We start from the raw sequence: 26,174 nt of genomic DNA, 5'->3' as shown, positions 1-26,174 counted from the left end.
TTTTTTTGGTTTTTCGAGACAGGGTTTCTCTGTGTAGCTTTGCGCCTTTCCTGGAACTCACTCTGTAGCCCATGCTGGCCTCAAACTCACAAAGATCCACCTTCCTCTGCCTCCCGAGTGCTGGGATTAAAGGTGTGCACCACCACCGCCTGGCTGAGACTGATTTTCTTTTCTGAAGGCTTGCCTTTCCTGATGAGATTTAGTGAAAAGTTAGCATTGCTTTATGAAGTTTTGCAAAACACTTATGTTAGCACTTCAGATCTACTTTATGCCTATATTGGAGAATGTTTCATAATGTGAATAGTCCTGGAAAACTTAATATTAGATGAAGTTCATACATTTGTTCTACATACTCTAGCATCTCTTTAGTATTATGTACTGTCTGGAAGAACTGCCAATTACAAGCTACTTTCTTCTGAGAAAGTATAAAAACTTAGTGGTTATATAAATACCTGTAGGTCAAACAGAAAGCATAGAATATTCTGTCTGAATTGGCAAATGTGCCGTGTGTGTGTGTGTGTGTGTGTGTGTGTGTGTGTGTGTGTGTATTCAAAATGCAGTTGTTTTATAAGCACATGAAGCACATGTTTGGCATAAAAAAATCTGTGGTTGGTATGTAAAATCAATAGAAAATATCTTAATAAATATTTTTTGTTTAAAAAAATAAAGAAATGCAATAAATATAACAGTCATTTTGAAATACAGTGATCCTCACTGTTAGTGGGTTCCACATTTTAAATTATTTTGCTTGAGAAACTTTATCTGTAACCCCCATGATGAACAAATGCTCATGGCCTTTTAATAGTCATGCTAAACCACAAAAATTTTAAGTCACTTAACTATGCATTTCCTATATCAGATCAAACAAAGTGGTGACCTGCCTTGTTTTTTGCACTCCTGAGTGGGTAACAACCATCCTTCTAAAGCCCATTCAGTGAAAGCCACATTTTTTTTTTTTTTAAGTTTTTGGATTTTGTTGGTGATTGGCCTGTTTAAAAGGCCCCTGTGTGTGGTGCTCCAGTGTTCTCTAGTGTCCTTAACTGAGAAAATATGTACATTATAGAAGCTCCACCTAGGCTTAACTTACAGGATTAGGCATGGTCTTTAAAATACGCAGCCTTTAAATTTGCAGACTTAAACCAAGGTCAGATATTGATGCACTGAAGCTGTTGTGACCTGAGTCTTGAGGAACCAAACCCTGTATTTCCCCCAGGAGCAATGGTTTGACCTTTGCCTGTGTGTTTTTTGTGGCAACTTATAGGACAAAACTGCTACAAATAATAAATATTAGCAATAGATTTCTTTTAAACAAGTTTGCTTATCTGTATTCACACAAGTTTTCAAGCTAAAATAAAATAGAATGCAAGGTGCTTTTCTCTTTGTTAGACATGAGAGCTCAGTATCTTTGTGTGGTAATCACTATGTATCAAGGACTATATTTAATGTGGCTGTACATGATTGATTTATTCTATCCCTACTTATTATAGCCCCATTTACCCAAGTTTGAGGAATATTATAGTAAATGGTCATCTTTAAGACATTAGTTTAAATCCCTAGAAGAAACCTACCATTTGACCCACATTTTGATACCAAGAGGTGTATTTTGATCCAAGTGTACAATAGTAACAGACTTTTGTTATGGAACAATCCCACATCTATGTAACATTTCATCTCCATACAGCAAAGATACAGAACAATGATTTGGGAAAAATAAAGGGTGTGGAGCACACTCTACTCTAACTTAGTCGGTAATCAACAGATGTAGCTATTCCAAATAGCAGGTACTTCTGTCTCCCATTTGATGTGCCAGGGCTAAGGCTTGCTTTGTAACAAAGTATAGTTGTTTTTGATAAATGTGAACTTTTTCTTTTGATAAATGTGAGTTTTTTACTCAGACTACTAGAATATTAGCCAAAGGAACAGAACCAATACAAATGAACATATCACAACAGGAGATTTATTAAATTGGCCTACATGAGAGGGGCTGGGTAGTCCAACAGTGACTATCTATACACCTGGCTGAGAAGCTGGTAGCTGCTCAGTCTATGAGGCTGGATTGCTTAATAATCTTAGCTGGGTATGGAAAGCTTGGAGGTTTCTTGGAGAGTCTTCAGTCCATATTGGAAGGCTGAAGAAGCTGGTTTCTGGTAGCAGTGGGGGAGGTGCATCAACAGTGGTATAGACACACTCAAGCAGCAAGAAACAACGATGGGCAAGCAAACAGATTTTCCCTTAGTTGATTCTTAGTTGATTTCAGACCCAAACAAGTTAACGGTCACAATTGCTCATCACAGTGGTTACAAATGTTTTATCTCAAAACCAGAATGTTAGCAGAAACTCAGTATATGAGATGGTGCTACAGAGCAAGGGTGACGTAAGAAGCAAAAGGGAAGAGTTTTTAAAGGGTAATCCCAGCACTCAGGAGTCAGAGGCAGTCAGATCTCTGAGTTCGAGGCCAGCCTGGATTACAGAGTGAGTTGCAGGACAGCAAGGGCTACACAGAGAAACCTCATCTTGAACACCCCTCCCACACACACACACACAAATAAAAATAAAAATAAAAAACAAAGCGTTTATCCCAAGTGCTTGATAGTGGAAAATAGCCTCTGCTGCTGCGTCCTGGCTGGAGAGAAGCTTGGTCTCTCTTGCATGCGGGGTGTGGCTCTTGATCAGGAGTTGATCGTAATGCTCAGGGTCAGCTTTGGTTAAAGCTTGACTCTTTCATAAGAAGATCTTCAGGAATCAGAGGCAGCATATTTGAGTACTGTAAACTGGGCCTGGAGTAGCCATTTGGCAGTCTTATAAACAGATATGAGTTTCATTGAAAGAACAAGAACTGAGAGCCTTCCAACTTAGGTACATGCTGATCCAAAGGAGAACTGGTGTCTGAGGACTAATCTTAAGAATTCTTCTTCTTTTTTCTTAAAATATTCTGATTATTACAAAATGATTTTCTGAAGTACGTGGGGAGTTCTTCATAAAGTGCACCACTTTCTTTGGTATGATTTCAATACTCTGGTTATGTATAAAATATAAAAGGAAAAAAACCTCAACCATTCCATCATTGATCAGCAGTACCTTTAGTAAAAGATGAGAAAAATGGGCTAACAAGATGTCCAAGATCACTTCTAGTCCTGAAGTTCTGTCATCTTTATTAGTTGCTTTTAGTACTTAAGTATTATCATTGCTTAATTTCTTAAAATCAGTTAATTTTCTTTTTATCTTTTCAATTGCATGAATGCATGAAGTGTGTGTGTGTGTGTGTGTGTGTGTGTGTGTGTGTGTGTGTATACATACCATAGTGCACATGTGGAGGTCAGATGCCAACCTCATATAACGTCTCTTTATTGTTAGATGTGTACATTAAGAACTTCCGGGATTCTCTTGTTCAGCCACACACCTCCTTATAAGAGTGCAGGGATTACAGATGTAGCTGCCATGCCTGGGAATTCAAATGCCAATATGGACACATGTGTGTAATGTTTTCTAGACAGACAGAACTGATAGAATGAATATACATATTAAAAGAAGATTCATTAGATTAACTTACATGGAATTGGAATGATCTAAGTAGCCCAGACAATGGCTGTCTCACATGGGAGAGGTCAGGAACCTGGTAGCTGTTCATTCCAGCAGCTGTCTCAGTGGTCTCAGGTGGAGATGCCTGAGGCTGTGCTTAACTCAGCATGCTGTCCTAGGAATGAAAAGCAACTGCATCCCTTTGGAATTTGTTAGAAACATTTAATCTCAGAGCTGGGGAGATAGCTCAATAAATAAGAGCACTTGTTGTGAAAGCCAAGAGAACCCGAGTTCAGGTCCCCAGTTTGCAGTCGGAAGTTTTCCTGGTGTCCCGCGTGGTCCGCAGTCGGGACAAGTCTCTCAACCACAATCCCTCAGCCTTTTATAAAATAATCACACAGAGGCTTAATATTATTTATAACTGCTCGGCCATTAGCTCAGGCTTATTACTGACTAGCTCTTACACTTAAATTAACCCATAATTCTTATTTATGTTTAGCCACATGGCTTGGTAACTTTTTTCAGTTCTGCCTTCACATCTTGCTTCCTCTGTGTCTGGCTGGCGACTCCTCACTCAGCCCTTCCTTTTCCCAGAATTCTTGTCTACCTATACTTCCTGCCTGGCTACTGGACAATCATCATTTTATTAAACCAGTGTATAAAAGCATTATCCCACAACACCAGTTCCCTTGGGAAAGCCAGGCCTGGCCTAGTGTTCTTTGAGTAGATAGAGTGCTGGGGAGCAGAGACAGGTGGGTCCTAGATGTTCACTGCCTAGTCAGAGTAGCCGAAACAAAGAGTTGACTATTTAGTGAGCATTTGTCTCAAAAGATAATATGGAGAGTGAGAGGGAAAGGTATAGATGTTTCTGTTAGACTTCTCTGTGTGTGTGTGTGCCCAGCACATATACCACACACCTAATTGCTTAATTAAGAATAAATATGAAGGCCGGGCGGTGGTGGTGCACGCCTTTAATCCCAGCACTCGGGAGGCAGAGCCAGGCGGATCTCTGTGAGTTCGAGGCCAGCCTGGACTACCAAGTGAGTCCCAGGAAAGGCGCAAAGCTACACAGAGAAACCCTGTCTCGAAAAACCAAAAAAAAAAAAAAAAAAAAAAAAAAAAAGAAAAAAAAAAGAATAAATATGAAAAACTTAGGCTATGAATCAGAATCAGTACCCAGACGAGAGCTCCAAGTGATTAATTTATATTTGAACACATATAAAGAACACTCACTAAGACAATATTGACCTCATGGTATGAGATTTCCCTGAACTGTGCAATAGCAGAAGGAAAAATAGCAAGCTGCATGAGGAGTTAGTTCATCGATCTAGAATAGTTTCTTGTTTACAAATGGAACTTCCATGCTGTCACATATTTTACTTCTAATGTTGACTGTCATCTAGCTTATCTTTCTAGGAGCATTGACTATGGCCACGATATGTCTCTACAAGGACTATAGAGTTCAACCTTAGGCATAATAGTTACTCATCATGAATATCCATGATTCATGAAGGTTTGGAATGGGTAACAAGAGTGGCCATAGTACAGTATCGACATGTATAAAAATTTCATAATGAAGCTCACTTGATATATTCAATATATGCTAATCAAGTTTTACAATGGTTGTATGCTTTGATATGTGCATGAATGTTATTTTAAATAGTTTCTGAAATAAAACTCTAGGCTATTTTGCATCTTAAGTCTTCTTTATATTATTTTAATAGTTAGTATGTGTAAAGCTTTGTGTCTCCTATGACAGTTGCTGATAGACATTTTCCCACTACATAAAAATAGGATTATTAGCCCAGCAGTGGTGGTGCACGCCTTTAATCCCAGTACTCGGGAGGCAGAGGCAGGCAGATCTCTCTGAGTTCTAGGCCAGCCTGGTTTACAAAGTGAGTTTCAGGGCAGCCAGGGCAACTTTGTCTTGAAAAAAATATGATTATTGATTTTTGAAACTATTAATTTAAGACACCTTGACTCATTCTATAAACTTAAATCCCACAGAAATCAATGGGTGTTTATTATGTATTTAGCAGGTAGTTATTGCATATTTAAGTACTACCTTGACTATAATTCATAGATTCCATTTATTCATGTTTCCTTTAAGTAGTCACCTTCAAATTTGTTTTTACATTTTTGGGGGTGGCAGGAATGCCACACGAGAGGCGGTCACTCTACCACTGAGCTGTACCCTGGCCCCAAACTTAGAAGAGTGTACATCTAAAATTCATTTTGATTGGCATCTGATTTTTAAGCCGTTTTTCTCAAGCTGTAATTTTCAGACCTGCTGTTTGCAGCATGTGAAGTGCTGGTTAAAATTGCAGATGTCTGATGCCCAGCCCAGCCCTTCTGAATCAGACTCTGGAGTTTGGAACATGGAAATGTCTCTGAGGTTGGAACCTAAATTCTTTGGCATGCTAACATTTGTGACCTACTTTAGGAGTTAATTATATTAGTCTTATAGTCATATTTCAGTTATTTATTATGGGAATAAGTGGATCTTGGGGTATTGGCAGGGGGCAGTTTTTCAAATGCATGCCTTTCCTAGGATCTTTCATACTGGAATATAATTTAAATAGCAGAGTAATTGAATTGGAAGCTATTTTTGCAATTACCTAGTCAAATCCTCATGATTTTTTTCAGATTATGAAACAGCCAAAAGGAGTTTAAATGACTTTGGAAGTCATATTTTTGTAGAAAAGCTGTGTCCAGAACCCAGTTCCTTGGTCAACCGAGCTAAGGCACCTGCACCCCTCTCCAAACACACACATTGAGACACAGCCTCACTGGGGAGCCCTGGCTTGTCTGGAACCCATTATGTAGACCAAACCGATCTCAAACTCAGAGATCTACCTGCCTCTGCCTCCTAAGTGCTAGGATTAACTTATATGCCACCACATCTGGCTTCTAAAACCTGGCAATTAGATATGCTTATTGCAAGATATTAGGAAATGTTGATCATTCAGTCACAATGGGCCTTGATGGCTTGTTGGATTGCCTATATTAATAAAATTAATATATATATATATACATATAGCAGTTTAATAATCTAAATTAAGGCCTATTTGGAGACTGTTTTGGTTTTTTATGTCCTTAAAAACTGAGAGTTGAGGAAACTAGCTTTCATAAAAAACACATGCTTTCTCCATATGAAAGAGGTCATAATTTTCTTTGAGTATCTTATATCCTAAATTTTGTCAGTGTTAAATACTTAGGAAAACCAGTTTACTAAAAATTTTCAGTGCTTTCGGAAATGAATATAAGCTGAATCTGCTGCAGCCCTCTTCTCAATTCAGTTCCCTTCACACCCTTCTTCTGTATTTCACGTCTCATGTCCCTCTGGAACCATGCAGTCATGACAGGTGCTAGCGTGCCCCAGTGTGTGTAGTTTATTGGGACATTTAGTCACAAGACTGACTTTTAAAGGTCAAAATCTACTACAAGATACCATAGGACTTGCTTTTTAACTTCGTTTCCTTCCACCAAAATTAAAAGTGATTTTCTGTGCTTCAACACCTTGAGGTTTTACTTTTCCTTATTATGTGTATTTCTTATATAATCTTAGATGAGGGTGGGTATGGAGTTTTTCTGTGCAACAGAAGCAGGAAGCTCTCTTGAGTAGGTCATATCTCTCCTTCCTGTGCTTATGCCTCTCTCTGTATGCCAACCTGAATTCTGAATGCAGAATTTAGTTGGCTGCCGCCCCTACAACCACCATCACCTCCTCTTCCTCCCCCTCTTCTCTTTCCTATCTTACTGTATTTTATAGCTTTAAGCTGCGGATTGTTTCCCGTGACACATCTCACTGTGTGTAAGATGCTATCATAGAGTCCTGGCTAATGTTGCTTAGGATCTCACTTGGCATGGGCTAGAGAAGGGCTCCTCAGCTCCTGCCACAGCCAGAAGTGCTGTAATGGCTGTCCGTGTTTGCCAGCAGCAGAGCCTTGGCGAGAGCGTCTGACAGAGAAGGTGGGATGGTAGCAGTCTTTCTCACTCTCTGCTCTCACCAAATAAGTTCTTTGTCTATTTTCCGTTCTGTTAGAATGGGAAGTGGTGGTAACACATAGGGAGTGGCGGGTGTGAGAGTAGAGTGGGAAAACACAACCAGCGGTCTAGGGCTCTTGGATTTGCCTCGGCTCACACCGCACTGCAGGTCAGGATTCTGACCCACAGATCTCACACAGGACACAGTTGCACTGTTTCCAGCCTTTGCATTTGGGGCAATTTGTTACAGCAGCAGCCTGTTCTCGCACAGCTAAATTAATGCTTAGGAAGGATCAAATGAGAAGGAAGCAGAGAGGACAACGGATTTGATGTTGCAGTTTATATGCCTCTCTTTGTGCTTTCCAAAGAGAAGAGGCCTGCCTGACTAACATTGGCTCCTTCCCATGACTAGTGAAGTTGTAGTTGGGTGTGTGTTTTCTTAACATAGGTGAAGCCTCCTTTGTCATAGAATCAAGCACTCAGCAACATCTTATATATTTTACAATTATTGGCCAATGTACATTAAGAAGTAAGAAAAAAAACAACAGTATTTGTGGTTACAGACTCATATTTTTTTGACAGTTATAAGCTGATAATTTATACCATCAACTTTTCAGGAACACTTAACGTATCTTTGATATGTCGGATGATGCTAAATATTGTTAAGATATTTAATCTTCCAATTTATACATTTTTAGAAAATTAGCTTTCTCCTTTCAGGTAAACTAGTCTGATTTCCAGATTGAGATACCAGCTATATATTTCAATTAATAAGTAACCACCCTACCAAGTAAGAGAGAACGTGCAGTTTACATACAGTCACATAATAAGACAATGAAAACTGGATGGGGGACTATCTGGTATAAAGATTAGAATCAACCAGAAGGGGTCAAGGGACCACAGAAGAGGAGAGCAGAAAAGGGGGGAGGATTAGAACAAAGGAAAATGGTACATGTGTGTACAAAATGCCATAATGAAACCCATGCTAACTTGAATAATTTAAAAAAGAGAAAAAGTCAAGAGAAAGGAAGAGAAGGGAATTGATATCTAAGAACAAGTCCTTCCCATGGGATTCATGTTACAAAGTGAGACTGCAAGGGGGATAAAGATTTGCCTCTGAGTTTTCTCAGAGGTGATGTTAGTTACATAAAATACAGTGTTTACGAGGGAAAAGCCAGTCAGTTTGTCAAGAGAAGAAAATTTTGTTACCAACATCTGGATGACCCTCCCGCTTCCTGTTCTCACATAGCAAACAGTAATGGGAGAGACTTTAGTACCCAACACATTGTTATTACAGTGACTGGCTTCCCAGGACTTTTAAAATGTAATATCCTTTCTTGTTGTTAGTATGTGAATTATGTGGTTGAGTGGAAACAGGCTAAGTGGGATTCAATGTAACTATGGTGGGCAAGGTCTGGTGGTGGTGATGAGGGAAACTGAGCAATTAAACTGGCCATACAGAAAGCCCTTCATTACTTCAGAACTCTCCACAGACTTTCATTTCCAATGGCATATCAGTTGGAGGTTGTGCTCTCTAATTAAGAAACTGAAATGGTGATCTCTCATGTCACTGATCATTAGACGCCTTCGTTTTAGCAATTAATTGCATCGTGGGTTGAGATGGAATCTTTTTTATTTTTTTTTAAGCCCTGTTCTTTCCCTTTGTAGAAGGGATTTGGCAAATATACTTTCAATCTTGTAAATTTGAAAGGGACTTTCAAGATTTTTTTGTTTTGTTTTGTTTTGTTTTTGTTTTTCGAGACAGGGTTTCTGTGTAGCTTTGCGCCTCTCCTGGAACTCACTTGGTAGCCCAGGCTGGCCTTGAACTCACAGAGATCCGCCTGGCTCTGCCTTCAGAGTGCTGGGATTAAAGGCGTGCGCCACCACCGCCCGGCCGACTTTCAAGATTTTTAGATGCTGCTAAATTAAGGACATCATCTTAAGATTCTCTCTCTCTCTCTCTCTCTCTCTCTCTCTCTCTCTCTCTCTCTGTGTGTGTGTGTGTGTGTGTGTGTGTGTGTGTAGGTTAGGTCGGTGTGTATGTGTCAGTGCACACACGTGTGCCAGCGGAGCCCAGGAGAAATGTCAGGTCCCTTGGAGCTAGAGTTATAGGCATTGGGAACTGCCCAACATGGGTGCTGGGAAGTGAACTTGGTTCTCTAGAAGAACAGCAAAAACTCTTAACTGTGGAGCCATCTCTTAGGTCTCTCCAGGCTCAAGAGAGCATCTAGAAACATCACCTTTGGATGAAACACCCATGGAATCCAGATAGAAACCTGCCACTGCATCAGATTTATAATTGTGCTCAGGTGACATTTTATCCTCTATTTCTTAGTGTCTAGGCACAAGTGACTGCCAAGCAGGGTGATGATGAGTTCCACAGAAACACACAGGAAAGGCTGAGACATCAAGATGAGTCCACAGCACCTCTATCTCTGGTGTAAAGGAAGGTTTTTCAGTGCCACAACCCAGGAGATAGGTCAACTCCTCTAGTATCTGCTTACTAATAGAGTGCCCATAAAGCCAACCCTCTTTAAGTGGGGACCCCGCTTTGGGTTTACAGACAGCCTTCTAAGCAAGGCTACTCTGTACTTTCTATCCAGCTGAATTGCTGTTTGCATTACATCTTTTTTTTTTAAGGTTTACTTTATAAAGTTTGTTTTTTTTTTTCATTTTACACACCGCCCACTGTTCCCCCTCCCTCCCTTTCTCCCACTCTCCTCTTCCCTGTCCCACCCTACCCACTCCTCATAGGGGGTAAGTCCTCCGTTGGGTATTCAACATAGGCTGGCATACTAAGTTTGGGGCAGGCCCAAGCCCCTCACCACTGCATCAAGGCTGAGTAAGGCATGGCACCATAGGGAATGGGCTCTAAAAGAGCCAGTTCATGTACTCAGGATGAGTCCTGGTCCAATTGCCAGGGGACTCACAAACAGATCAGGCCACACATCTGTCACCCTCATTCAAGGGGCCCACTGTGGTCCCATGCAGGCTCCCCATCTTCTGTATGGATTGAGGGATATCATTGAAATGTCTCTTGAATTCAGGAGACCTTTAGAAGTTTATCATCGTACAATAATTTCTGTCCATTGTGCTGATAAAATGGGAACCACATAAAGTGTTCGCTTGGGCATTGCAGTAACTGAAGAAGGAACACAGGGAAAGAGTTAACCCCATGCTGTGTCTTCATGGGGTTTTAGTGCGCTAAAGTGCTGCTGTTGTACTCTAGATCCAATGACAGCCTTGACAGGACATTGTATAAGCCTCCCCCCCCCACCATATGTCGTTAGCACACCTTCCCGTGATCCATTCTAGGCATTCAGCTCCTATCTCTGCTTTATGTTACAGTACCCTAGTAGTTTACTGTTGTTTGCAATTTGGCACAAATAGTATTTAGTTTCAACTGCAGCCATATTGTATTCGGAACATACTTCATGAAATGCCTGGATAACCTCCATGACTCCACTCTCCTGCTTTAACAGAATAAAAAAATGGCATTCATATGTCACAATTAAAACATCAATTTCCCCCATGACAAGAGGATTTTAAAATATCTGACACAGAATTTCTGAGGAGAGATTAGTAATTTTTGATAGAACTTTAATCACGGTCTTTTAGACTGATTTCCATCATAAATCAAGCTAAGTACAAATTAATATTTCTTTGGTGACTAGCTTTTATTTTTGTGACCTATAAAGAATGGTGTGTTACATTTCTTGTGTAACTTTATAGTTTATAAAAGGCATTCATAGACATTATCTCATCTGAAACTCCCTGTATTCCACACCCTCCATTCACATTATAATTGGATGAGGAAACTATCTAATCTAGTATATTAGAGGTGGGTGTCAGGTATGGCTGCAAGGACTCCGCCTAGTGAGGGAGGCGTGTGGCCCTGGTGATGGCTGTTTCTGTCCGAGGAGACTCTCTGACTCAACTCTGGATTCTTGGCAGCATGTGAAGTGAGTGATACATCTGGAAGAGTTGACCAGATGTGAAGGGGATGGCAGGTTTTTTAGTGTCAATGATTGTGTTATAAATATTCCCCCCAAAGTGCTGGTAAGGTACCCTACGTGAGAATTAAAACAAAATGAAACCTTTATTTAAAGCTAGATTAAATATAATACTATTTTAAAAACTGATTTTTAAAACTACCTTGATAAACATGGCAAATATTTTCTGTTTTGCTGCATGGGACTGAGATGGCAAATATGGAGTTCTTTGGAAAAGAAGAGCAATTTTTAAAATATTTTAGTATATAAGTAGTATTAATGGTGAAATTAAAATGATTGTTTAAGTAGAATCCCTCAGGAGCATATATAATCTTATGCGTGGCATCTCAAAAGTACTAGGTTATAATCTGCATGCTTCTGTCAGGATTATCAGTATTATTAGTAATTAGAGTGTCATTCATGGTCTAGACTTTCAAAATGTTATCCACATTCGATTTTACTCTTGGATGTCTTAAGTATATCCTGTGCAAATGAAACCAGGGGGTTGAGGACAAGAGTGTGAGTTAATTAATGTTAAGGTTTGACAACACATGGCCTTTGAGCTTCAAAAAATGTTTTTGAGTGCATGACTATGTAAATAAATACGTTAGTGTGTAAAAAGAGCTTCAGTGCTTAATTATCAGCACTGATGATTTTTCCACTGTTAAGTATGCATGGGCAAGTTTTTTTTTTCCTTTCTTCGTCTGAAAATACAGGCACTTTTTAAATAGTCCCTTTAGTTTGGGTCACCACTGAAGGAGAAAAATCAATATCGTGTGGTGGGAAGATGTGCATCAGAACCCACCTACAATAGCTAAGAATACTCTAGACCTTAAAATACATGCAGTTTTATGACCCCCTGTCTGTGTAGCTCTTTGTAATGTCTTTCCAGCCCCCACCACTCTAGTTAAACAGTCCAGTTTGTCTAGTTCGGTTCTCAACAGGCCTCATTCTTTGCACACTGCAGCTACTTCTTTAGGGCTGGGACCCTATTTTCAGTTTTTCCTTCCCTCTCTGTTGCTAATCCTTTTTACCTTTCTTCCAAGATGGTTGGTTCTATTTGTGTTAATGTTTTCTCCCTCTATCCCTAAATATTGGTCACCTACTTTAAGTCAGGCTTTGTTCTGTACCCTGGGATGTGATAAACAGTAAATGTGGCAAAGTCTGTGTCCACTTGGAACTTGGTGTTTCAGACTTCCAAAGTCTGACAGTCATCTAGAAATCCTCTGGTGGCAAAAGGGGCTGGAGAGCCAATGGGGGCTAATTTAGTTCTGCCAAGGGGACTGCCGATGAGTTGAGAGCCCTTTTAGCTGGACCAGGCAGAATAGTGGGAAAAGAGAGAAATCTAGAAAGCCAGTCCATGCAGGGCCTGTGGGCCATTTCCAGAGTTTAGGCTTTAGGGATTTTTCTACAAGGTTCTATGGAAATTTTCTAACTTTTTTTTTTTTTTTGCCTTAAATGCATTTGGAAACTTTCCCTGTTTAGTTTTTCATCAGATTTAATTACTATGTGTGAGAAGATAGATCTGAAATGCAGTGTATCTGTGGTTATGGTCATATGTCTGAAAAACAGTCATGAATTCCTCCACTAAATGTTAGTAAGTACCACCAGTACCTCGGGGAACATAGTTAAAGCAACTTTTCCTACCTTTCAGTTAGCCCTACCAAATCCTCCTGCCTCCAGCATCCATGTGCTGGGATTTCAGGTCTGTATTGTGGTACCTAGCTTGCTTTTCTGTTTCTGTAAATGAAAACATTAATTTCTTAATCACTCAACATCAAGATTTAGGAGTAATCTTAGATTATACCATATTCTCATTTTTGTTTCTCCTCAACTTTTTTTCATTAAAAAAATGCTTATAGATGATCTAGTTAGAACAAAGCACTGTGTGGGGTATGCGGGAATACATAGTGAATAAAACAGCTTGAGAGTAACTAATGCCTGTTTAGTGAGAGATGGGAATAGAGAGTGGTAAGTAGGACCAAGACGATCCACAAGCACTTAGACTGTATAGAATGTTCAAAGCGAACAGTAGAGCAGGGAAGGAGATGCTGACTGCTGGGTGGAAGAGCAGGTGGATAGCTAGAGCATGCTGCCTTGAGAGGTCACATTTAAGGATTAAAAGCCAGAGCACATGTGGAATTCTAGAGGTTGGAGATTCAAAGTAAAGACCTAATAGCATGGCCCTAAACAGAGATCACGCCCACCTGTGTATTCAGGGATTGGCAGGGAATCTTTGAGGTTGGAGTGGAGACCCTAGGGCAGAATTAGAAGATAGGGCCTGTGAAAAGACAGTCATGAGAGTGGAAGGGCCAAGATCAAAGAAAGAATTGAAGTAGCTGTGGTTATTAATCTGAGAAGAAATATGTCGCCTCCAATACCCTTCCCTGCGCCTCTAGGTACACCAGTTCTCCCATCTTTTGAAAAGTACCATAAACCTCTAAAACTTCTCCAGCCCCTATAGTGTTTAGTTTGGCTTGTCCACATGATTGGATTGATACATGCCCAGGAGATTGGTGAAGAACACCTCTGGGTGTCTGGGAGGACATTTTCAGTAGCTGGTGGATCATGAGGGTTTTAACTTAATGAATACTTTAATCCATTGGTGACTTCAAAGTCTGAATAGACCACTGGCAGAGGGCAGAACTGTGGCGGGTGGGGTGTCTTGGGAGGAAGAAGGTAGAAGGGCATGTCCTTGGAGCTGTGTCTTGTTCTACCCACTTCCTGTTACTTCTTCTCTTCTGTGAGGCAAAGAGTCTCCTTCACCACATGCTCCCACCACCATGATGTTCCACCAAGCACAAAGGGATCACAATTATGAACTGAATCATCCAAAACTATCGGTCAAGACAAATATTCTCCCTTTAAGTTATTCTTGTGGGCATTTGATTACAGCACGTAAGTGTAATTATGACATACACCTTCATTTCTAAAGTTCATTCATATAGTTGTTCGTTACAAAACTGAATACAAAATTTTGTGTCAGGGCTTCAGAATAAGCATTATTCATAATAGCCAGAACCTGGAAACAACCTAGATGCCTCTCAACTGAAGAATGAATAAAAAAAAAATGTACATTTACACAATGGAGTATTACTCAGCTGTAAAAAAAATAAAAAAACAATGATATCATGAAATTTGCAGGCAAATGGATGGAACTAGGAAAAAATCATTCTGAGTGAGGTAACCCAGATCCAGAAAGACAAACATAGTATGTAATTCACTCATATGTGGATATTAGGTATAAAGTAAAGGATAATCAGACTACAACCCACAGCTCCAGAGAAGCTAGGAAACAAGGAGGACCCTAGGAGGGATGGATAGATTTCCCTGGGAAGGGGAAATAGAAGAGATCTCCTAGGTAAACTGGGGGTGGGTGGGAGGGAAGGAAGCATGAGGGATTAGGTTGGGTAGGTTGGGGGCAGGACATAAGGGGAGAGTAATGAAAGAGATGTCTTGTTGGGGGTGAATTTTAGGGTTAGGGAGAAACCTGGTGCCAGGGAAATTCCCAGAAATCCACAAGGATGACCCCAGGTAAGACTCCTAGCAATAGTGAAGAGGGTTCCTGAACTGTCCTTCTCCTGTAATCAGATTGGTGGCTACCCTAATTGTCATCAGAAAGCTTCATCCAGTAACTGGTGGGAGCAGATACAGAGATCCACAGCCAAGCACTGGGTCAAGCTCCAGGAGTCCTGTTGAAGAGAGGGAGGAGGGATTGTAAGAGCAAGGGGGAGTCAAGATCATGATGGGGAATCCCATAGAGACAACTAACCTGGGCTCATGGACTCTGGACCAACAGCTAGACAACCTGCAAGGGACTGACCTAGGCACTCTGCATGTGTGTGACAGTTGTGTAGCTTGGTCTGTTTGTGGGGCTCCTAGCAGTGGGATCAGGACCTGTCCCTGGTGCTTGAGCTGGCTTTTGGGAACCTGTTCCCCATGTTGGGTTACCTTGTCCAGTCTTGATGCTTGGTCCTGCCTCAACTTGATGTGCTGTGCTTTGTTGACACCCATGGGAGACCCACCCCTCTCTCTGATGGAGAGAGACAGGAGGAGTGGATGAGGAGAAGGGTAGATGGGAGGTGGGTGGGGGGAAGGAGGGAACAGGAAGAAAGGAAGAAGGGGAAACTAGTAGTATGTAAAATAAATGAAAAAAATTAATTAATAATAAAAAAAGCCAACCTCATTTAACAACAACAAAAAAGGCTAATTAAGTAATTAAGATAGACATGTCTGCCCTGGGAGCTGACAACTTGCAGAGGAGAAAGAATAACAAATACTCACATGCAGGTAAGCACAACCCTGATCATTTGTGATAAGAGCTGTAAGAGAGAAAGACAGCAGAAGGACAGAAGGACACGTCGCTGAGTCTGAGTGGTCGGCTTGAATGGGTCCCAAATTTCCGTGGGATGAAGGGATAAGAATATCACTTTTAAGAAGGTAGTATTTTTTTTTGATGAGACATAGAGAATATAAAATGGCAATGTATGCTTTCTAAGCATAACAGCATTTCCCCCGTGACTGGGGCCTGAAGAGTGTGATTAAGAGTGGTTCCTTGAGGGAAGTATACCGAAAGTGTCCATGTGAAGCAGGACCCTGGGGCTGCGACAGTGAGTGTCGTTTATGTGTAAGGGGAAGCAATGGAAATGTAAGCTAAGGAGTGACATGAGTTCCTTTGAGGTTGCCACTTCTATCTGCTCATCAAAATCTGTCTCAGCTCCCTGGGCATGCAGCCAGGTTATGTTTTCTGACCTTCTTTTTAGTTGGCTGTGATCCATGTAACTCTATCCTTCCTGTCTGTGGAAGTAGAAAATGGTGAATAGCGAGACCAGGACAGGCTCCTGATGGTCTCCGATGTGGGGTTCCTTAGAGTTTTCCACTGCTGAGTGGGCAGACTTACAAAGTGTCAGAGCTACCGTCAATCTAGACCCCAGTGTGACTCTGTGGTTTACACAGCCCTTCTAGAAGGCGTGAACTACCTGACATAAGGTCATTTGAGCCTTTCCATGGTTAGGCCATTCAGCATTTGTCCAAATGAACATGATTATTTTAGAAAGCACTTTTGCCTGCTGTGCTATGTGAAATTGGGATGCTGTAAATAATAGTAGTGGCCAAGATGAAGGATTATTGTGAGTGAGGTGTGCTGGGGTGATTTCCATAGAAATAGATATAGATAATTTGGATTAAAAAGTCAGTCTCTGATACTACCTGGTGAAACAATCTCGCAGCAAACTCCATGATCTTCTAACTCTTAGAGTCATTTTGTCCCCTCTTCAATTGAACCTTAGGTGCAGGAGTATTTTGTAGATGTTTTCATTGGGATTGGGCTCCACAAGTCTGCGTTTTGGTTGGCTGTGGCTTTGTATAATTGTTTCAGTCTGTTGTAAAGAAAAATCTCCTTAATGAAGGATGAGGACTGTATAATGTGTGTATGTGTATGCATATAACAAGTAATTAAAAAATCCATGAATTTGAAAGTGAATTTCCCCTTTCAGTCTAATTAAAAAGGAAAAAATTAACTTTAACATAGTAAAATTCTATATATAACAAAAAGAGTTGTCAAGTAAGAATTACAGTTGCAATATCCAGTCCACTTGTGTTTGACAAAGTTAGAGAAAATATTCTATTGTCTATCTTATCTTTGTGAGTCTATAGTTTTATATCTAATCTACTTTTTATTATAACTAAGGAAATCTCTAAGTCTAATTATTTGGTCTTTAACTCCATCACTTCTGACACAAGGGTCTATGGAGAGCTCATTCAGACCATACCTAAACCTCAGATCCTGCCTCTTGCCTTGCCACTGATACTGTCCCAACCTCACTTCAGTGCACTTTGCTTTCTAAGGGAGATGCTCAATTTGAAGTGTGGTTTTCCCTGCACTCTTCTGGAGGAAAGTAATATCATGGCACCTGGTATGTGAATGTTTGCCTACAATACATATAGAAATGTTTTCAAATATCCCATGAGCTAATTCTCATCATTGCCGTTCTTCTTGCTTTCAAAGGGCTCGAGTCACTGCCCAGTGCTCAGAGTCCTTATCTGGTTCCTTGCTTCCATCACAGACTCATCTGGGAGAATCATTAGGATCTGTGAAAAGTCTCAAGGGAAGTAATTTCTGTAACTTAAATGAACTACAGAAGTGACAGTGAAGGTAGAATGTTTCTCTCTCCAATGAACTGTGTAAAGATAGAGATTCTTGACTCTTTTTTTTTTTTTTTTTTTTTTTTTTTTTTTTTTTTTTTTTTTTTTTTTTTTTGCTTTTTGAGACAGGGTTTCTCTGTGTAGCTTTGCACCTTTCTTGGAACTCATTCTATAGCCCAGACTGGCTTTGAACTCACAGAGATCTGCCTGCCTCTCCGTCTTGAGTGCTGGGATTAAAGGCGTGCGCCACCACCGCCCGGCTGTATGGTATTTTTAAAAGTTTGAGAGAGAGAGAGAGAGAGAGAGAGAGAGAGAGAGAGAGAGAGAGAGAGAGAGAGAGAGAGAGAGAGAACATGCTCCTGAAGATTAGAAAAGGGCATTTGACCCCCTGGAACTGGAATTACAAGGGGTTGTGAACCACCATGTAGGGGTTGAGACCAAATCTGGGCACTCTGCAGAAGATCAGTAAATGCTCTTAATTGCTGAGCCATTTTTCCAGCCCTCATATGAATTTCTTACATTATATATGGATTACTGATATACAAGAATGACTAGTATGACTTAACTGCTTTAAATTTATAATCAAATGAAGAAAGAAAAAGTAGTTTTCAAGATTTACATGCTTGCCATTTAAACGGATGTACTTGTGAGTTGAAAATGATACTTCTTTTTAAAATAAACACATTTATGCTTTCTTTAGGCTGGGATGATAAGAAGTGATACTGAAGAGTATTTCATTGAGCCCTTGGAAAGAGGTAAGCAGATGGAGGAAGCGAAAGGAAGAATTCACGTTGTCTACAAGAGATCAGCCCTGGAGCAGGCTCCCAGAGATGTGTCTGAAGACTCCTACTACAGGGGTAGGCATCTTAACAAGGTTTAATAATTAAACACAGATGTAAGGGATGATGAAAACAACCCTTACATCAGTCAAGAGAACTTGATTGGCATGTGCTCTTGTGAGATGTGGAAACTGAACAGAAATTTGTGTTATAATCATCACGTTTAGCTTTTCTTTTCCCATGTTGAGGTGTTCTATGCCAGTGAGTGATTACATGTCAGTACACTTTTCATGATTTATTTTAAAAGGTGTCCACTAAAACGATGGTCTTTTAGCCTATCCTAAAGTTTTCAATTATTTATTTTTTCCAGAAATATTTAAATTATGCACTATTTGTGACATTGTAGAAGTTTGTAAGTGAGATGTATTAATATACAACAAAGTTATGTTTTAACACCAAACCAATAGCTGCTTGACTTTGAAGTCTATTTGGCACAACATAAATAAATAAAAAACAAACAAATAAATAACTTTTCCTGTTTGGTGGGGAAATAAGTTAAATTTTTCTATAGAATTTTATTTTTAAATAGATTGGAAATGTAAGCGTTATGGCCCCTGAAGTTTTTCTGATTTTGTTGGTGTAATGAAACCTGAGCATAACTACAGAACACTTTAGCTCACATCTGCAAAGGGGAACCAACCCTCCAAGCTGGACCTGACCACTCCCTTCCAAGCTAAACCCAATCACTCCCTTCCAAGCGGAACCCCATCACTCCTGCCCAAGCTGAACCCCATTACTTCCTTTCAAGCTGAAATCCATCACTTCCTTCCAAGATGAACCTGATCACTCCCTTTTAAGCTCTACCCCATCACTGTCTCCCAAGCTGTACTCCATCACTCCATTCCAACCTGAACCTGATCACTGTCTTGCAAGCTGTTCCTCATCACTCCCTTCAAGTTCCTTATGGATTTCTATAAATGTTAGTCCCTATGCCTTTCACAGGAGTGAAATCGTACTTTATTTTTGAAATAAGAAAATTTCAAGAGCTGTTGTGTTTAGTAGAATGGAAATGGGTTGGGGTGTGGCTCTGGCATGGGACACTTGCCTAAGCATTCACAAGGCCCTGAGTTTGTTTCCCAGCACACACACACACACACACACACACACACACACACACACACACACACAGAGAGAGAGAGAGAGAGAGAGAGAGAGAGAGAGAGAGAGAGAGAGAGAGAGAGGAAAACAATATATTAATGACAATGGATAGATTATTTCTGGCAGTTAGTGAAAATATTAGTTTTGGCAGTACCAGCACACTCAGTTTATGATAAAGGTGGCTTATACCAATGCACACAGTGGAGACTGACTTCCTTAATCATGACAAGAAACTGGCCTTATAGTGAAAATAGACCATGGGCTAAAGTGACCCACTTAGAGGGTTGCCGTGGCCACGGGAGGAGGTGAAGCAGTTTGTTTCCTCACTCTCAGTTAACTCAGAACTTATACCAGGATGTCCCAAGATAAACCTGAACATGAAACTAATGGGTTTTATTTTCATGTTTATGATACTCTGATTTAGCTACTGGTGATATCAGCTAATCTCGTCTTAAGTATATCTAATGGTTTATATCAGGAATTTAACTTTCTTCCCTAGGGCAAGAAGCGTTCAGATTCATAAATTTGAATACCAGACTACAGCTTTTCAATTCTCTTCTTGTCAAAGGACTAGAGGGGTCAATATTTTTATAGATGAAATGTAGTCCATGTATACATTAGGAATGTATTTTTATAACATATTTCATCCTATATAACTGTACTGAGTTAAAAAGGTGTATTGATTTGTAAATGAATACTAAAATGCTGTATAAAGTAGTACTTTTCTGGATCAAGCTGAGGTTCCATCTCATGTGATGCATCATTATTCAGTGAGTTACAGTAAGAAAAGCAAAATGCGCAAGCTAGGGTGTGGCTAGGAAGAAACAGATTTGAGGACCCTGTCTTCATAATTTTTCTGATACTGAGTTATCCGGGGGAAGTATCGGTCCACAGTCAGTTACTTGTGACCCTGCAAAGCTTCCCTGTGGGGCCTGTAGAAACAGTTCATCGTATTTTCTCCTTGTCTCAGTGATTGCCTGGCTACTTCTCGAAGCCTTTTGTAGTTCAGCTGCTCAGACGTGCCATATGTCTGGCTTAGAATTGGTTGTAACTCTCCTAAACTAAAACAGATCAGAGCCCTGAACAGGAGTGATGGGTAACAAGAGAACAAATAATGAGACAGAGCCCTGGTGCCAAAGGAAAACAGAGATTGAAGTAAAATGGATAGGGTTCTGTGACAGAGTGGATCTTGAGGCTGGGGAGAAGGAAGAGAGGCAAGAATCTAACATATCTCAGAGTTCTAATTTGAGACCAGAGAAATCTCTCTCCAGAATTAGAGCATATGAAATGTGAACAGAAAGAGGCTCCGTGAGGGTGACACATGGGGATGATATAATGTAACATGGGGATCCATTGGAAACAGTGAGGACATTTTACAGTTTCCTTTGTGGGTGAACGTCGCGGGAGAAGCCAGCAGCTGTGTGTTCGTGTGTGCTGTCCTTTTCCTAAGCACCTCCCTCTCACTCCCTCATTGCCCATGTTTAAATCTGTATTGGAACAGTTTCTATTAAACTACAACTTTGCTCCAAATGTGCAATAGATGTTCTCATAATGGCTTGATGGGGCAATGTGAGAAGGATGAATAGAGACGACCAAGAGAGGCGAGGGTATGGGCTGGCTTATGATGCTTGGGGCTGACCCTGCTTGCCTTATCCTCTCATTATCACTCTATCACTGAGCATCTGAAGGACACATTGTTTAGAATTGGGAACTCTTAAAAGATATTGTCTGTCTGCAACTTTAGATGAGGAGGGCATTGTGTCCTCAAAACAAAAACAAAATTAAAACTAGAATTGGAATGAAATAAAAATGTTACTATTTCTCTCAAGGCCCCAAGGTTTTCTGTTTGAGAAAGATGCAAACATGTATTTCCATTTCCTGTTTCCAAGAACATTTGTCTGAGTCATCAGAAGAAGCCATAGCTTCGAACCCGTTGGTATATGGTACAACTCACCAACAACAAGACCCTCGGTTAACTCAGTCATCTTTCATCTTGACTTTTAAGTTGGGGAAGCTCTGCTGTTTTTGAAATGTGAAAAACTGGAAGACCTATTCAGAAATACCATGAATTCTGTACACAAATCACAACCATGGAGCTTGACTTTTTTTTTAACTTTCTTTTTATTTATTCTATGTGTCTTTTACATCATGTATCTTGGTCCCATTCATTTCCCCATTCCTTTGCATCCACCCTCCATCCCTGCACACACACACCCAAATAAAACCAAATTTAAGAGAAAAAAAAGAAAAAATCTCATCATGGGAGCTGCAGTGTGACTCATGCAGTATACCCCTTTGTCCATATATCTTTACTTGCAAATGTTCATTGCAAAGAGTCATTGGTCGGGTTCGAAGCCTCTGGTTTCTACTACACTATCGATGCTGGGCCTTTACTAGTACTCTTCTTGGATATTGTTGCCCGGTGTTGTGGAGATCCGGCAGCTTAGGGTCTGTGGTTAGGTCCCTTCATGTGCTCCAGCAGATCATAGATGGGTGGATGTTGGGGCAGGTCTAGTCATAACCCTGGTTCTGGGCCTGGGTAGCTGTAGGGTTGTTCCACCGGCCAGTTCTCCCCTGACCTCACCTCCAGGGTGAGCTCTCCACCATTGCCCTGGATAATCCAACATTGCCCCTGCTAGGAGCTCTGCTTTTAAATAACTGCTTACAAAAGAGACTTCAAGGTCTGTGGAGCTGGCTCATGAAGGACCATATTCAGATTTCCACCACCCAAATGAAAACCAAGCATGGTGGTATGTGTCCGTAACCGTATGTTGGTGAAACGGAGACAGGTGGGTCTTGAGCACTTACCAGCCAGCCAGCCTAGCCAAAATGGCCAGCTCCGGTTTCAGTGAAAAACCCTGTGTCAAAAATTAAGGTGGAGAGTAATAGAGGAAGATACCCAAAGCTGAGCTCTGGCACCACATGCACAGGCAAGCATCCCCCCCCAACCCCCACTCCCTGACACAAGCACAATTTGAGACCCCCAGGACTTCAACATTGTCACTGTGAGTTTTGGTCAGTGCCGAGTTGGCAGTTTGGGTAAAATATAAATCATCCTGTCCCTGTTGGGGAGTGTGCCATCCTTCAGGTTAGCAATAAACAAGAGCTTGGCACACTTGTGATAGAGATGCTTTTCCATCTCATCATGACCTCTACGTCATCATGATGGGAGAGTTTGATTTGCTTCTCTCTGATCATTGCTACAGGAGTGGAGGATTGTCCATTTTTTTTTTTTTGACATCTGTAGTCTGTACAAAAAAATTTTCTGTCTGACTCTGTTTATGATGTTGCAATTGATAATGATATCGGAATTCAAAATTAACCTCCACTATTCAGTCATTTGTCTAAACTCAGATTTAAAATACACACACACACACACACACACACACACACACACACACACACACACTCTCACACTGACCAGCCCTAAAGACTGCTCACACTGTCTTCATCAGAGATTTGCTCCCGGCAGTCTATGGGGAATGGGGGGATGCTTGCATGGCATCATTCAACTTTTCATATTTTGTATTGAGTCTCTAGGCCCCTAGGCTTCTCTCCTCACATTACAAGCTATTCATTCACCAGTAGCTCTATGTTAAAGTAATTTTTGTAATTACTTCCTACCAGTGGGAAGCAAGGACTCGTAAGCCTTTATCTCCTAGCTTCCTTTCAGAGTTTTTCATTTTTCTACAGGAACCCAAGTGCTTGTGTCGCTGATGTGGTTGTCATGGTGCCCTGAAGGAGTGTCTTTGTCGCAGGTGGGAAACATGGAGTAGTCCAAAATGATTTAGGAGTTGCTCCTGGTTACTGGGGAGGGGAACTGCAGAAAAAGCAGGAGTAATGGGAAGACTTAGCCTTGGTGATGCTAGGGACTGGGTAGATGCCGAGTCTTCTTTGAATTTAGACATGTGAACAGGTGCCCTAACCCTCTGCTTTGGTAGATCCTCATGACCTGTGCATAGATTAAAGAGAATCTTTGATGGGCTTTGTAAAAGGAAAATATGAAATGATAGAAATTAATTTTAGCAGATAATTTTATTAGTAAATGATGCATGGAAGGTGTTACTATAATATGAAGACACTCCATTGAACAAATATTCCTTTAGTGTTAGATTATAAATTTTTGCAGCTACTGGTTTATAATCTAGTCTGAGATCATTTGTTGAACTACTTCTCTTGAACTCATATGGAAATACTAATTATATATGTGGGATTTCTTTAGTATATTTTAGTCTGTGTTCATAATAATTATAGAGAAGATGAATTCAGTATGGAGATTATCTTATTCCATGAAGTAATCAGAAAGTAGAGTCACTAGGGAAGGGATTTTAACATGCAAAACATGAGCAATAATAATTGGTTTAAAATATTTAACTGCTCATCTGTGTGTATTAACAATATACAGCATCTACAAACTTGCATAGGAACTTATCCTGATGTCTGCTGTTCAGGAACTAAATCTATGTAGTCCTCAAAATGTTTTCCAAGTTTGATCCCCACTTTCAGAACTCCTGTGTGTTTTTCCCCCATGTATCATGCTTTTATGTCTTTGTGCTGACTAATCCCCTTATGAGATAAGTGGCTGCTAAAACATATTTATTTATTTATTTTTGAAAATTATTATTTTCTTGCTGTTTCATACTGTTCAATATTTATACTAATATATAATGCCATCAAACAGGCTTCTAGTAATAAGAAATTGGGATATTAGACTTAACATTAATCTCTTAACCTCTTAGGCTCTTGATTCCAGTTTTGAATGACATATAGGCAAAGCAAGTATGGGGTTTTGATGGTGGTGTCTGTTGTCTTTCCTCACTGTGTGAGCTTGGCTGCAACTTCTCATCTAGTGGACAGTCTTCATGGAAGTCACTGTCAGTATTAGAGGTTGGCTTCTCTATTATTGTCTAAGAGGTGTAGGGTTCAGTTAAGCAGGCTGAGAAAAAAATATGTTAACATCCTTTTCTCTTTTGCAACTACCTAGCATTTGAAAAAGCATTGAGTGTAGCTCAGGTAGTGTTGCCATGATCTTTGTTCCCTGGACCACTTTCCATATCTTTAAAAAAAAAAAAAACAAAATCTTTCATTATATTCATGAAGAAGCATTCCAAAAGGCTGTTGTTAGTTCAGATGTAGACCAATAGGCATGTCTGGCACACATGAAGATTATTTTTATATATTTGCAATTTGAATCATGGATATTACACAAAATATAACAGTGACCATTTGGATCCTTATTTTTTATTAAAATTTCCATCTTTCATGAATTTTAAAAATCTTTTAGTTATTGTTCAGCTCGCCTTGGTGTGCACACTTCTCTGAACTCCATTTCTTCCTGTTCTAATTTTGTGATAGTTATGATAAAAAAAATAGCTCAGGTAACTAAAGTTAACTTCATGTTTCACATCTGGGGAATTAAGTAAATAGGAAGTGAAGAAGTTAAGCAGTAACCATTATAAAATGGATATTCTTTTTAATTAATAGAGTGATTACAGTGGACATAATGTAACTGAGGGCTTCAAATTCCTGCTGCTTCCACTCCTGCTGTGATGCCTCTAAACCATGAGCTGAAATAAACCCTTTCTCCCCTCAGCTGCTTTTGTCAGGATTATCACCATTTTGTCAGGAGAAGAAACCAAGACCGTCCCACATCCCTATATTTGCCTTTGCTGTCTCTCCCTCTTGGGGCCCATCTAAGAAATCTTACAAGACCACGAAGCCTTTCCCCTATACGTCCTTCTGTCAGTTACAGATTCATGTCTGATGTTAAAGTCTTTGGTCCTTTCTGTCAACCATTTCGGTCCTCTGTGGCTCAGAGAAATTTTAGGATTGCGTTTATTATTTCTATTTAATAATACCATTTGGGCTTTGATAGGGATTGTATGGGGATCTGGTAGATTGTTTTCTGAGTGTGGATATTCTCACAATATCTACTCTCTGAGTGAGTGAAGGGAGATGACTTTCCATTTGTTTCTGGTCTCTTTGATGCAACAGTCTTATATGTCATGGTTTCCTTTTTTTCCCCCCTTTCTGTTTTCACTCAAGGCTTCTCAGCTACCACTTTGGGATGACTAGTAAGCAGGTCATCTTTGCACAAAGACGGGGAGAAATAATATTATATTTTCCAAGCTGTTCTCGTTGTACAAGCAATGCACTTTTTGGCTCGGTACAGTAGCTCCGTGTTTGCATAGTTGTAGAAAATATGTATGTCTATCTAAGAGTTGTTGGGAGGGAACTTGGAGAGAGGACTGATTGGGTTAAAGTAAATGTTCACCTCCAAAGCTTAAGCATCTTTTAGGCCATGATTTTATTTACAGGGATCACAGATTCTATCTGATGTCTTCAGTCATTAAGAAACCCTTAGACTGTTCAGTTTCCCAATGTCTTTATGTTGGCGTTCAGAATTTAATCCTGCATAACTATTATTTTCTTTTCTAGTTAACATATGGAAACACAGTTTTATTCCAAGCTCCATAGAATTTTACCACTTGAGAATTTCATCCAATGTGTTTTGATCATATTTACCCTCCCCCAACTTTTCCCAGGTCCGCATTTGTGGTTGATCACACCACTGATATTTACTATCTATAGTTTG

The 26,174-nt window shown here is 40.2% G+C and overlaps 1 protein-coding gene across 2 annotated transcripts in view; it reads left to right on the top strand.

The window, feature by feature from the left end:
* Adamts3 (ADAM metallopeptidase with thrombospondin type 1 motif 3) overlaps nt 1–26,174 on the top strand; it is a 220,030-nt gene that overhangs the window by 96,707 nt on the left and 97,149 nt on the right. For both annotated transcript variants that reach the window (XM_059275220.1, XM_059275221.1), the window contains exon 4: nt 18,343–18,499. In XM_059275220.1, the coding sequence (XP_059131203.1) occupies nt 18,343–18,499 (157 nt within the window). The remainder of the gene's footprint in view (nt 1–18,342; nt 18,500–26,174) is intronic.

Source organism: Peromyscus eremicus, chromosome 10 (assembly GCF_949786415.1).
Source record: "Peromyscus eremicus chromosome 10, PerEre_H2_v1, whole genome shotgun sequence".
In the NCBI taxonomy this organism is placed as follows: domain Eukaryota; kingdom Metazoa; phylum Chordata; class Mammalia; order Rodentia; family Cricetidae; genus Peromyscus; species Peromyscus eremicus.
Note: the sequence above shows the minus strand (reverse complement) of the source record. Positions and strands in the feature narration are given on the sequence as shown.